This window comes from Lactuca virosa, chromosome 8, assembly GCF_052849685.1.
Source record: "Lactuca virosa cultivar CGN04683 chromosome 8, Lactuca_virosa_CGN04683_v6, whole genome shotgun sequence".
In the NCBI taxonomy this organism is placed as follows: Eukaryota; Viridiplantae; Streptophyta; class Magnoliopsida; order Asterales; family Asteraceae; genus Lactuca; species Lactuca virosa.
In genome coordinates this window covers 294172120-294185710 of record NC_136433.1, presented here as the reverse complement: position 1 = coordinate 294185710, position 13591 = coordinate 294172120, and the positions used below count along the sequence as shown (strand labels likewise).

Sequence of the window (13591 nt, the reverse complement as noted above, 5' to 3'; positions counted from 1 at the left end):
CACACAAACATCTAATACAAAAAAGGCTCTTACCAGAAAAATATGTTGAAGTTGGAGACGTAAAGTTGTGGTGGTGGCGTCAACATGAACTGTAGACACGACCGATAACAGGGAGATGGTAAGTTGTGGTGGTCACGGCGTACAATTTGCCGGATGTAGGTTACGGGTTGAAGACCGAAGAGTGAAGGCGTCGTTTGAAAAAGAGCGGCTGGGAAGAGTAATTAGGTATTGCAGTATGTTTGGGTTTTGTGTTATCCCATACCAATTACCAGCCATCAGATCGAATATCAAATAAATGGTCCAGATTAAACATGTTGGCGATCCATTAATGTGCCATGTCACCAATCAGTGTGACTTTCTTTTATTTGAACATGCATCAGAAGCTTGTACATCAAGCTGTATAACTTGTCTTTAAGACTTTTCCTTAACATATGTTTAATTTTGTTGTACATTAGGCATAAACATTTGTATTTAAGACATTGAAGATATATGCTTTATAAAATGGTATATATATATATATATATATATATATATATATATGTATACACACACACACACATACACATATATATATATATATATATATATATATATATATATATATATATATATATATATATATATATATACATATATGTCACATCCCAAACCGAATTGGCGGAAACATTCGAGGGCGGAGGACGTCATGTACAGTATCATAACAATGCATAATAGTAAACAAACAACAACATCATCCATTGCATTAATAGTATAATTCAATACAAGTGTGTTCTGTGCAATAATAATAAGACACCAAAAATAAATAATTAAATAAAGACGAGTTTTGAAAGTGCTCCGTCTTCTCATATGAATGTTGTTTGTTTGTAAAAGTGAATGTTTTTCCCAAGTATGACTATGATTAACAAAATATAGTTTTACATTACCGTTTATGTGAGAAGATCACAGAGTGAATGCAATGGGAAAATAATGATGTATTGTAGTATTGTATATAGTAACTACTGATGTACTAACTACCTTAAACCAATTGTTAATTAAGGTATAATGTGATGTGATTGTAACCATGGTTGATCGACTAGTAGAAAACACGACGCTCGAAGACGTCGAAATGTTATGACATTCGTCACCCGTAGACCTACATGTCCACTGTAGCTAGTAGCAAGGTGTAGGATGGTCAATCTAGTATAGATCTATAAACAAATTCACACTCTCCCTCCAGGAGACTCTGGTTACAAAACGTGACACATCAGTATGATGCCATGCCACGAAGTAGTGGCTCACATTAATGTTATAGTGTTCTTGTATCTGTATAGTATGTTCTCTTTGTTATAATGTATTGTGTGTTCTCTTTTTATAATATATTGTATGTTCCTCCTTGTTTATCATTATAGTATGTTCTTTCTTTTTCTCGTTATAATATGTTTGAACTAACTCATGTATGATTTAGTTTCTATAAATCATTTTGCAAATTATAACATCATCAAATCATATATGATCGCACATGTTCATAGAACATAGATGATTTTTCAACTTCATTCATAGTTTTAGGATCCTTCTTCTTTCTTGACTATTTTATTTCAAACGTTTTAGTAGCTTTTTCAGGTTCAAACATACTTTATTTACTTAATACATGAATAATACAATACCGAATCGAGAAAAAAATTGTTGATAGTCGTAAAATCGTGTGTTATTAAACAGAAAACCTTCAATAACTTGTTCGACATTGAAAGCTGGTGTTTAGTACAAAAAAGATTTTAAATAAATGCAGATTTCGTGTATAGTGATCTAATAAACAGTAGAAAAACTCGACATAGTTGTAAAATTGACTGCTAAACTCGATATGGTCGTAGAAAAACTCGATATAGTCGAAAAATAGTACATTGAATAAACTAGGGTTTTCATTAAAAAAGCTCTGTCGAATAATGCACATTTAGTGCTTATTAAGCACAATAACAGTAGAAAAACTCAGTAATCATGAAAATCGAGTGACATTATCAAAAACATGTTTGATATCAGTTTTGATACCTTTAGTTGAAGCTTTGGACGCTGAGTTCATTGTTTTAGACAACATTTCAAGCGTTAGTGTGATTGATTCATGGAAAATTGATGAAATATTTGTGTTTTCGTTGAAAATCCAATGAAAAATGAGAGACAAATGAGGGTTTTTTGTTGACAGAGAAAGAGGTTTTATAATTTCATTCATCGAGGATACGTGATGTATGCACATGATCTAGCAGTAGGTTTCAGTAGTTATGATACTACCTCGCCGTTTTTAAATGTTGCATGTTTGTATTCAATGTTTAAATTAATTACAAAAATGACACCTTGTAAATTTAAAGGTTATTTTTGTTCTTAATTGTTCATGCAATAAAATTGTTCTAATTGAACAACCCTCTCTCTCTCTCTCTCTCTCCATATATATATATATATATATATATATATATATATATATATATATATATATATATATATATATATATATATATATATATATATATATATATATATATATATATATATATATGTCACACCCCCAAACCGAATTGGCGGAAACATTCGAGGGCGGAGGACATCATGTAAAGTATCATAACAATGCATAATAGTAAACAAGCAATAACATCATTCATTGCATTAATAGTATAATTCAATACAAGTGTGTTCTGTGCAATAGTAATAAGACACCAAAAATGAATAATCAAAATAAAGACGAGTCTTGAAAGTGCTCCGTCTTGTCATATGAATGTTGTTTGTTTGTAAAAGTGAATGTTTTTCCCAAGTATGACTATCATTACCAAAATATAGTTTTAAATTACCATTAATGTGAGAAGATAACAGAGTGAATGCAACAGGAAAATAATGATGTACTGTAGTATTGTATATAGTAACTACTGTGACAACAACCCATACATTCCCAACTAGGGTAGACTCTACCGGCGACGAGAACGGCTCGGATGAGTCCTTATTCTTACAGGAGACGTTCCATGTCTCTCATGCGCCTTTCAGACGTTGCCTAACGAGCTCACAATCCCCTGACTTCATCTTGGGTTGCAGTAAGTTCTTTCTGCTGGGACGCATTCTGGTTCAGGGTTCTTCCCTGAGTAGACGCCAGATGGCGAATGCGATCGGTGTTGACTCCCGCATTTGCATCAACCTCCTTGACTCGGTCGATGGCTTCTCTTTCCTACTCCTCGTTGCGAGAAATCCTGTGAACCAGAATAGGCAAGACTCTTTCTGCTCAGCCTCCCTCGCTCAAATTGTAGAAACTTCGGTGTCCGTTGTAGGGTAAGGGTTGAACCTGCTCGTGACTCCATCGGTTCAAGTTTGTTGCCCACAGAGGTGTGGGGCCTTGAAATACTAGACGAGGGTTAGGATTTGGGATTGGAGCCACTGAGAGTAGATTGTTGACTTCTGGCTCGAAGTCAGAATCCTCTGGGAAGTTCTTAACGAAGTAATCATCCAATGGAATTTCATGATTCTCTTCGGCCTCCGCGTCGAGCCATCCAACATTTCCTTGGTTGGGAATGTACAGGTTGCCATGGGGATGGAATCCAGCCATGTTATCTATGTGAGAATAGGGATAAAAGAGATAGTTAATAGACCTACTACGGAAGATAATTATAGAATGATCATTACCAATTACTTCACTACTTGCGTAGTGCATACCAGTCATATGTAACCAAAATAGAATAGACATTCGAATATGTGACCCTAACTCCAAGTCCACAACCAAACAAGGAATAGGAAATAAAGCAAAGATCACAGATTCTAAGTTTATGACACCTTAGTCACATATAACCTTTGCGTATCCACTCAGCAACTATTAACCTACTAGTAAAGACCTTTTTAGTTCTCAAATAAGTAATTATAGTAACACAAAATACTCTTATAGTATTTTCAATTTATGTTTTGTTCTAAAGTTTTCATTGTAGTAGTGTTGGTAAGTTTTTAGACTTGTTGAAACACCACAACCATTCTTAGGCACATGTTAATCGCTTCTCGGAAAATATAGTTGATCAGACTATATCACTCCCAGATCTGATTATATGTCTCTAAGCCTACTTGTGCTATTCAACAATCGCAATACTTTTTTTTTGTCCTAGTATGACACTGATTTTAGTATGAATGCAGGTATGCATACTTAGTTAAATATTTTATTATTTACAAGTATAAACTCTTGGTCAGAGTATTTTAATCACGATGTGTTTATAGTTTGTATATATTTTATGGGTTGATATACTCAATTCACTATAAACAATGCTCTGATACCAATCTGTCACACCCCCAAACCGAATTGGCAGAAACATTCGGGGGCGGATGATGTCATGTACAGTATCATAACAATACATATTAGTAAACATGCAAGAACATCATCCATTGCATTAATAGTATAATTCAATACAAGTGTGTTCTGTGCAATAATAATAAGACACCAAAAATGAATAATCAAAATAAAGATGAGTCTTGAAAGTGCTCCGTCTTCTCAAAACTTGTCATCGGTACCTGTCTACTGGTGACCTGAGAATACAAGTTCTTTTGAAAGAGAGGATCAGAATTTAAGCTGGTGAGTTCATAAGTATTTAGTGTCAAATGTTGTACAAGTTTGAAGAAAGTGTTTGTAAATGTTTGTAAGTGTTTGTAGTAAATGGTTGTATCTCCTAGAAAATCCTATATTTTTTACTAGAAATGTAGCCATTTACCAAGTCCCGAATGTTCTGAATGTTGTTTGTTTGTAAAAGTGAATGTTTTTCCCAAGTATGACTATCATTACAAAAATATAGTTTTACATTACCGTTTATGTGAGAAGATCACATAGTGAATGCAATGGGAAAATAATGATGTACTGTAGTATTATATATAATAACTACTGATGTACTAACTACCTTAACCCAATTGTTAATTAAGGTATAATGTGATGTGATTGTAACCATGCTTGATCGACTAGTTGAAAACACGACGCTCGAAGACGTCGAAATGTTATGACATTCGTCACCTGTAGACCTGCGGGTCCCACTGTAGCTAGCAGTAAGGTGTAGGATGGTCAATCCAGTATAGATCTATACACAAATTCATGCTCTCCCTTCAGGAGACACTGGTTACAAATCGTGACACAACAGTATGATGACATGCCACAAAGTAGTGGCTCACATTAATGTTATAGTGTTCTTGTATCTGTATAGTATGTTCTCTCTGTTATAGTGTATCTGTGTTCTCTTTGTATAGTATATAGTATGTTCCTCCTTGTTTCTCATTATAGTATGTTCTTTCTTTTCTTGTTATAGTATGTTTGAACTCACTCATGTATGAACTGACTCTTGTATGTTTCATTGTACTAGAAATAGTGAGTAGTAGACCTCTAAACTATACCTATTATAGTTTACTAGTAGTGTTGTTTGAATGACTGAGTATGTGTACACACCTTTGTTATCCAAAAGTATTGAACTAATGTAAGAACTTTTATATCTATACATATATTCATAATATATAACTAAGATTCAAATGAAATTCGGACAAACAACCGATACCCTAAGTCCACAACCAAACAAGGAACAGGAAATAAAGCGAGTTATCAGTCCTAAGTCCTTTCAACCTTATTTATATAACTATATCTGGATAGACATGATTTTGACAAAATATAAGTTTAAAACATTTTGATAAGGAGTTTAGCATATAAAAGAGTTTGATAAAATGTTTTTGAAATAGCGGTTTGATAACATAGTGTTGAAGTATAAGAAATCCATCTGTTTGATAGTTATTAATCACATGTGATTGGTATAATAACTATAATGTTTGAACTTGTATCCCCCCTTCCCCGGTCCATAAAAGCATTTAAAATCATTTAAAACGTAAATTAGGGGTATGAACTCACCTATAGTAAGTGGTTTGACTGTAAAATCGGAAAAGGATGATGCGTGCTAAGTGAAATCTCGGGCACAAACGGATCCTATTAAGCATATAATGACACATATATTGATATAATTAGTGTATATATCAACTAATCATGATAGAGAATCACCTTAGGGACTAGGAAACACTTATATTGAAATGTTACACTCACAAAGGATTGCATCTAAGGGGTTTACGGCCACACAATGGAGTTTACGACCATTGTGTTTACGACCTAAGTGGTAGACGGTCATGGAGTGTACGGTCAAGGAGTTTACGACCATACACTCATGGGAGAACTTGAAAACGAGGTGTTTTATGGCCCTAACAAGCATTACCTAAGTGTTCACGGTCCTATGTTTGGTCTTAAAGGAGTTTGAAGCCCAAAACATACACCAACACAAGAGTTTACGACCATACAAGGGTTTACGGCCGTAAACTCTAGGTGTTCATGCATAATATGATGTTTCAAGGCCAGGAATCATGTGTATCTTAAGCTTAACTGGAAGGTAGAAGAGGTACTGACCCTTTAGAAGGATCCTATGCAGTTCACGGCCCGAGAACAAGTGGGTGTTCTTGGTGAAAGGGAAGAAAACTTGAAGATCTACCCCAAAAATATATATATATATATATATATATATATATATATATATATATATATATATATATATATATATATATATATATATATATATATATATAGAGAGAGAGAGAGAGAGAGAGAGAGAGATCCGGTAAGAATGAAATATTTGGTAGGAAAGGTTAGAAGTGCATCATTTGCATTATTTTTGGCGAATAAAAAAAATGAATATATAGATAATAAAAAACTAATATGATTCACACAAAAATTTAAAAATATGCATGAATGATTCATTTTTGTGGTGATTCACTAAAGTTGTCTGAACAGTGAATTAAAACTTGATAGTACAAAAATGAATCATCGATGTTGTTTTTAGGATTTTTTAATAATCATGCTATATATATATATATATATATATATATATATATATATATATATATATATATATATGTATGTATATATACTTAAATTAAAATGATTACTTACGAATAGATACGTACTTTTCTATATTTGATTATATCTTTATTCATATATCAATAATTACCGACATCTCTACCACCTATCAACACCTGTATTGCCACTGTCATTGCCACAATAACGTCTGCCACCATCTCAACCATTGCTGGCACCACCGCACACACCACAGCAACTACCAATGCCAATAACACCACTGTCACCGCCACTACAACCGCTACCCTTCTCATCGCCGCCCCTCCACCAACTACCGCTATATTCATATATGAATAATCCTTGGAGAATAGACACGTTCAAATTTATACGAATATACTTATTTATATATGAATAAATATATACTTACTCATATATGAATATTCATAAATGAAATTAATTATTTATATACCACCTCTCTCTCTCTCCCTCTCTCTCTCTCTCTCTCTCTCTCTCTTTCTCTCGGTCTCTAACTTATTTTTTTAACTCACAAAGTCCGTACTACTTGTTTTTGTTACGCGTTTGGTCCTTACTGTTTGTTTTTGTTACGCACTTGGTACATGTCTTACCTAAAAAGACTATTATTTAATTAGAGAAAAATGGTGGGGTAGGTAAGGTAAGGTGAGGGGGTGGGGTTGGAGGTGTGTTTATTTAAATAAATTAACGAATTAAGGGAAAAATAGTCTTTTTAGGTAAGACAGGGACCAAACGCATAACAAAAATAAACAGTAGGGAACACGCCAAATTGGGCGGATTTGGGAAGAAAGTGAGGGGAAGGAAAATTTAAAGTTTATTTTCTTTTTTCTCTTAAACTCGGGAACACAAAAACTTAAATTTTTTTTTTCATTTACTTCGAACTAGGGAACACGGAATAATGAATATTTTCCTTCACCTCACTTTCTTTTTCGCAAAATTTTCCTTCCGTTTCCTTTAATGAATTTACAAAAAACTCGGGAACAAGGCGTTACATGGGTACGACTCAACAGATGATCAGTAATATCGGTAAATAAATTTGAAAACGGATCAGTTAACTTTCATTTCCTTCGAACTCGGGAACACGGAATAATGAATATTTTCCTTAACCTCCCTTTCCTTTTATCAAAATTTTCCTTCCTTTTCCTTTAATGAATTTACAAAAAACTCGGGAACAAGGCGTTACATGGTTACAGATTCAACAGATGATTAGTAATGTCAGTAAATAAATTTGAAAACGGATCAGCTAACTTTTGAGGTGCTATGTACTCCAAACATAGCCTTAATTTTCAAAATTGTGAAGACTATATTATAATTGATAGGTTCAATGATCCCTTAATTTGTAGGTGCTTTTGTTTTTACAAAGGGATGTTTAATTAGAGAATCGGATTAAGAACTTGGGTCCTAGCTGCTAACCATTTTGACCCAGGAAGAAATTTTAAAAAAAGGTTTATCATAATTTATTGAATGATAAAAATGATTGCAATTGACCTTAGATAGGTTGACTTTTTTGCCGTGGGGTGCAAGTGCTACCGACTAAACCAACCTAATTTATAAATACTGTGTACTTAGCATTATGAATATTCATCATTCTGATCACCAAGTATTGCCTTCCAGTTGAGGTTGGTTGTTTATTTCTTTTCAAAACCTATTCTTCTAACATGAAATGCCATAACACGAACATCATTTTCATGATCATGTGTTCTTTTTTCATGAAAGAAAACTTATCTCAAGTAGCTAGGCAAAAATGTTTATCGTTATTACTTACTTTTATCAAGCTTCTCCCGTTTGATCTACAATATCTTTTATCCTGATTCTGCTTCATCTGTTTGTACCTATTTTGCAAAAATGTTAGTTGACACTGTTATTGTTTTCAGGAAACATTGGATGATGCTCAGCCAAATGGAAGACCCAAAGGAATATGGCCTGATTGTTAAGTCAGATTCCATTGAGAAAGTCACGGAAATGACCTCACATAAAAAGACCAACGAACTTCAGTTCTATTTGGTCAAGAGTTGTCCTTCCCCGGAGGAAGTAAAAAAAGAAGAGGCTCACAAGTTGTATCAACAGATGAGTGTTTCTATGTACCATATCCTTCAAGAAATTGATCTACGGAAGGTAAATGTTGATTAAAATTTTAATGTTCATTAGAAATGATGGGTATTGCTTTAAAGTGACGACAGTAGAAATATCGTGCTCTTCTTTGGATAAGTTCGGAAAAACAACTCACACGTCTCTCCTTACAGAAAGATGAACATCAAATGAACTACGAATTAATGTGGATTTACATGGAGTTAGAGTGGAAATCAAGTTCACTCATGTGCCTTGAACGAGCTACAGTAGATGATGTGAAGCCTGATTTACCAATGAGACCAATACCAAGAACAGCTGGTTTCTTGCATTTGACTGAAAACAATCCTGAATCGCCTGTAAGAGTTGATTAAATAGACCATTTTTCCTCTCGACTTTCCGAAAATTCTTGAGAATAATGAAATGGAATTTTTTTAGAGAAGTTTTCTGTTCCTGTGGATTCATGGCGATTTTTTTTGTAGGTTCATATCGGTACTGATAGGAAACGATGCCATAAACGGGTAAAGAAAGAGAGGATAGACATGGAATATCTGAAACAGGTTCAAGAAGAACTTCTTTCTTCAATGAAATCCGGTAAAAGGCCAACCCATGGTACACAAGAGCTTAACGATGTGGTATATACTGATAAATTATAATTTATAAACATAAATTGCTGATCTTCCTTAGGTTGTTATATTGATTTTGACATATAGTTTCTTTCTACTTCCTTTTGGAAGATGGAGAGCCTTGTACACAGGATCCAACATGGAAACAATAACCGGGGAGAAGAAAAAAAATTCTTTCACGAAATAAGAAATCTCAAAGAAACAATAGAAACATACACTGCACCAACAGAACCTGACCCTCGTAATAATTGGAGAAGATATGACGTTGGAGGATCGAGAAGACGACTCTATGAAGAACAAATGAGGCAGCATCGTATTAAAGTTTAGTTTTAATTCCTCAACTGAATTAGAACTTTTTTTGTTCAATTTTTCATTATATTACTACTCACTTCATCTATATGTTTTATACAATTAGATTTACTTAAACCAAATTGACGAAATAAAGAGGGATCAAAAGGAACGTACCACTAAAGCGACCCGACTCAAGGCAGAGTTGGAACTTGTGAGAAAGAGCATCAGAAGTATGGATAGGGAACTTGAAAAGCTTAATTCAAAGAGAATTAAAGCCTATAAATGTGCTTATAAGTATGATGAGCAGGGGGAGGTATTATCAGCAGCTCCTTTTCATTTTTTTTTTATGTTTTTTATGCAATAAATAGATATCATTGATAGAGAGGCGATACCCAATTAGTTATGTTTCTTTAATTCAGAAGTCAAGTTATGGTTACTATCCACCGCGTGCTCATGACATATGTTAAAGAACAAGCACAAAAAGAGAAGCACGGAGACAGGTTTGTGAAGATTGCAACATCACTCATTCCCCTTTTTATGTTACATAATAATCGTAACAACTTCACTGATACGGCAAGAATTAAAAGTGGACATCTTAATTCTTAAGACAATTCTTTCGTCTTTTTGTTAATTTAAAACTCGTGAATGGTAGGTTGAAGAATTCTTGAAGCAATATTGGAGCAATAGCAAAGTGTAGTGGGTGATATAATGTGTGCAAGTTTAATCCCGAACACTTGTAAAGCAACTATCTTAAGATGTATTAGAGCCTGATTATTATTTATTTCATCATTACACCATGTTACGTTTGCTTTTATGAGTACCCAATAAAAAAGTGTCAAATAAAATTTTATTTTTTCATCAAAAATGTTTTGGATTGGTTGCCCAATTACTTATGATTCTAACGATAGAATTAGTAGCATCAAGGGAAAATGACTTATTAAGGTAACTAACAATTTTGTATGGTCACATATAGCAATATTTGCTTTTTGTGCTTATCTACCCCACAAACTTGTTTCATATGTTCACAAATACCCATTATTACTGGCAAACACATGTTTTAGCTGGTTACATCGATTGAGGTATATCAAAACGAATAACGTGGATTCATACATGGCTATTACACCCCTTTCTCACTTAATTGGGGTTCGTCTGCTCCATAAACATTTCGATTAACAGTTTGGGATAAATTGATACAACAAATCGAAGATTAGGGCTTGCAATTGAAGGTTCGAGTTGAGACTGTAACATGGCATCCCATTGATCTACAAGTATGTATACACCTGAAGATTTTCATTACAAGGGGATATTTGTGCCAAAGTCCTTGGTATTCTTGGACCATGTAAAAGAAACTGTTCTTGATGTGGATTTTGGTGGATTTACGTATAAAGAATTTCTTTTGTGTCTTACGAAATTAACCAAAGGAGGCTATGATAATACCTACTACTATAAAAGAAAGGAAAGTTTGGCTGAGGATATTAGAAGAATCGACAATGATGTTGATTATTGGGAGTTTGTAGAAACTATTTATATCCCTCGGACTAAGTTGGATGTGTACATTGACCATAAAATGAACCAATTCTTGATTGGGCTAATAACAAGGTGTTAACAGATGATAATAAGTATGACTATGATGAAGAAGACGACAAGGAATCAGAAATTTCTGATACTACGAAATATAAACAAGAACGTGATGAAGAGATATACGCATTAGACAAAACACATCGGGAAAATTTTTTGAACAAACTTTCAGGTGTTATAAGTGAGGATGATGAAGCCAACAATGGAGAAGATGAGGAGGTTGTGTTCCCTGTCGATGATAAGAACCAAGAATGGGATCTAATTGTGTTAGTTGCAAATATGAAGTTTTCTAACCCATTAGAATTGAAGTCATGTCTTACCAACTATGCATTCAAGAATGGGTACGATTTATTGTATGAAAAAAGTTATAATCAGAGGTTATTGGTAAAATGTTGCAATGGTAAGAAGAATAAACAAAATACATATTGTCCCTTTAGGTTGTAGGCTACGTGAATGTCCTCAGAAAAGCCATTCCAAATTAAATGTTTAAATGATAGTCATAATTGATCAAGAGTCTTTAAACTTGGGTCCATTGTTACATATAAGTGGATAGGAAATCATTGCTCAAAAACCAATTAACGAGTCATCGAATCCACCATCACAGAAAGAGAAAGCCAAATACATGCTATGTGTGGTATATACATCTGGCGTAACTTAACATATGTGAAGTTGAATGAAGTTTTCAGTTCTTGAAAAACATGTAAACTGAAGGGTGAATTGGAAAATGATGTTGATTTGGAAAGTGACAGTGAAGTTGAAATGGAACCTGATGGTGAAGTGGGTTCTTTTGAAGTTGAATCTAAAGATGACATACTATTTCAAGGTGACGATGATATACAAGTACAAGGTGCAGATGAAGTACAACCTGAAGTGCCATTTCAATTTTCAACTTGAAGTACAAGCTAAATTGCCAGTTCAAGTTCAAGCTGAAGTACAGGCTGAAGTGCCGGTTCAAGTTCGAGTTGCAGTAGAAGTTGAAGTGCCAGTTTAAGTTAAAGTTAAAGCTGAAGTATAAGCTGAAGTAGATGTTGGAGTGCTAGTTCAAGGTCAAGCTAGAGCTCATGTACAATATGATGTACCAACATTTCAAGTTGTAGTGGGACAGAGGACAAGGAAACCTTCAGAAATAATTATAAACAAATAAGATAAGAAAGAAGTAGCAGGGGAAATAGAGGAGCACTTGTAGCAATCCATTTGATTTGGATTAGCTTTTGGCATCTTGGACTATTTTTCCTATTTTGGCATCTTTGACCGTCATCTTTAACTTTTGGAATTCTTTGGCATTATTGCATATTTAAGTATGTAACGTTAAACTTTTCAAACATGTTTTGGTAGTAATGCATATTTAGGTGTGTAATGTTTAACTTTGGCACATATTTTGTAACAAACTTGTTCCCTGGAATCTTTTACCATCTATTCTAATGTTTTTTAGAATTCCAATTCTATTACAATGTTTTAGTCATGATACAATCCAATTCCATTCCATGTGTGTCACGCCCCCAGTCGGCGGCGGAAACACCGGGCGGTGTAACTTCATTTTTGTATCACAGTTATATAACATACATTGAACAATACAAAAGAATTTTATAAACTACATACCTTTATTGATGATGGAAAATTACATTCTTCTTGTTTCCTAATTATTATTTCATAGTATCCAAATTTGACCCTTAGTAAAATTTTACTTTTTCCAAGTTTCAAAAATATAAATCATAGTTTAAAAGTATCATTCTGACTCATACTTGTCTTCAATATATAGTATTTATCCTAGGTAAAAATGGTTTACTTACTAAATAAGTATTATACCTACAATCTCTATATACCTAAATCAAGGAAGGTTACTACATATAAATCGTATTTGAATTCTATATGAGTACATATGCTAGGTATAATTGTTTAGATAATAAATAAGTAGAATACCTACAAATGCCTTGAACATAGAGTACAAGTTTTTGGGAAACTTATACTTAACATTAATACTTGTATATCGACAAAGTATAATGTTTCTAAAATTGTGCTACCATGAGCCCATAATCGCTTCTATATGACATACAAGACCTCTGACTAAAAGATCCTACCAATGGTTTCACAAAGGATTCTACCGTTAATGCCATTAAAGATTTTGCCTAGGGTACCACGAAGGATT

General features: G+C 33.7%; 1 protein-coding gene across 1 annotated transcript; it reads left to right on the top strand.

Annotated features, from left to right (window-relative positions):
* Nucleotides 1–8479: 8479 nt before the first annotated feature.
* LOC145133411 (uncharacterized) lies at nt 8480–10656 on the top strand. Its single transcript, XM_079068352.1, has 8 exons — nt 8480–8502; nt 8758–8998; nt 9127–9309; nt 9433–9585; nt 9688–9897; nt 9992–10180; nt 10287–10367; nt 10520–10656. The coding sequence occupies exons 2-7, from the start codon at nt 8768–8770 to the stop codon at nt 10332–10334; spliced, it is 1014 nt and encodes a 337-aa protein (XP_078924478.1). The 5' UTR covers nt 8480–8502; nt 8758–8767; the 3' UTR covers nt 10335–10367; nt 10520–10656.
* Nucleotides 10657–13591: the final 2935 nt, after the last annotated feature.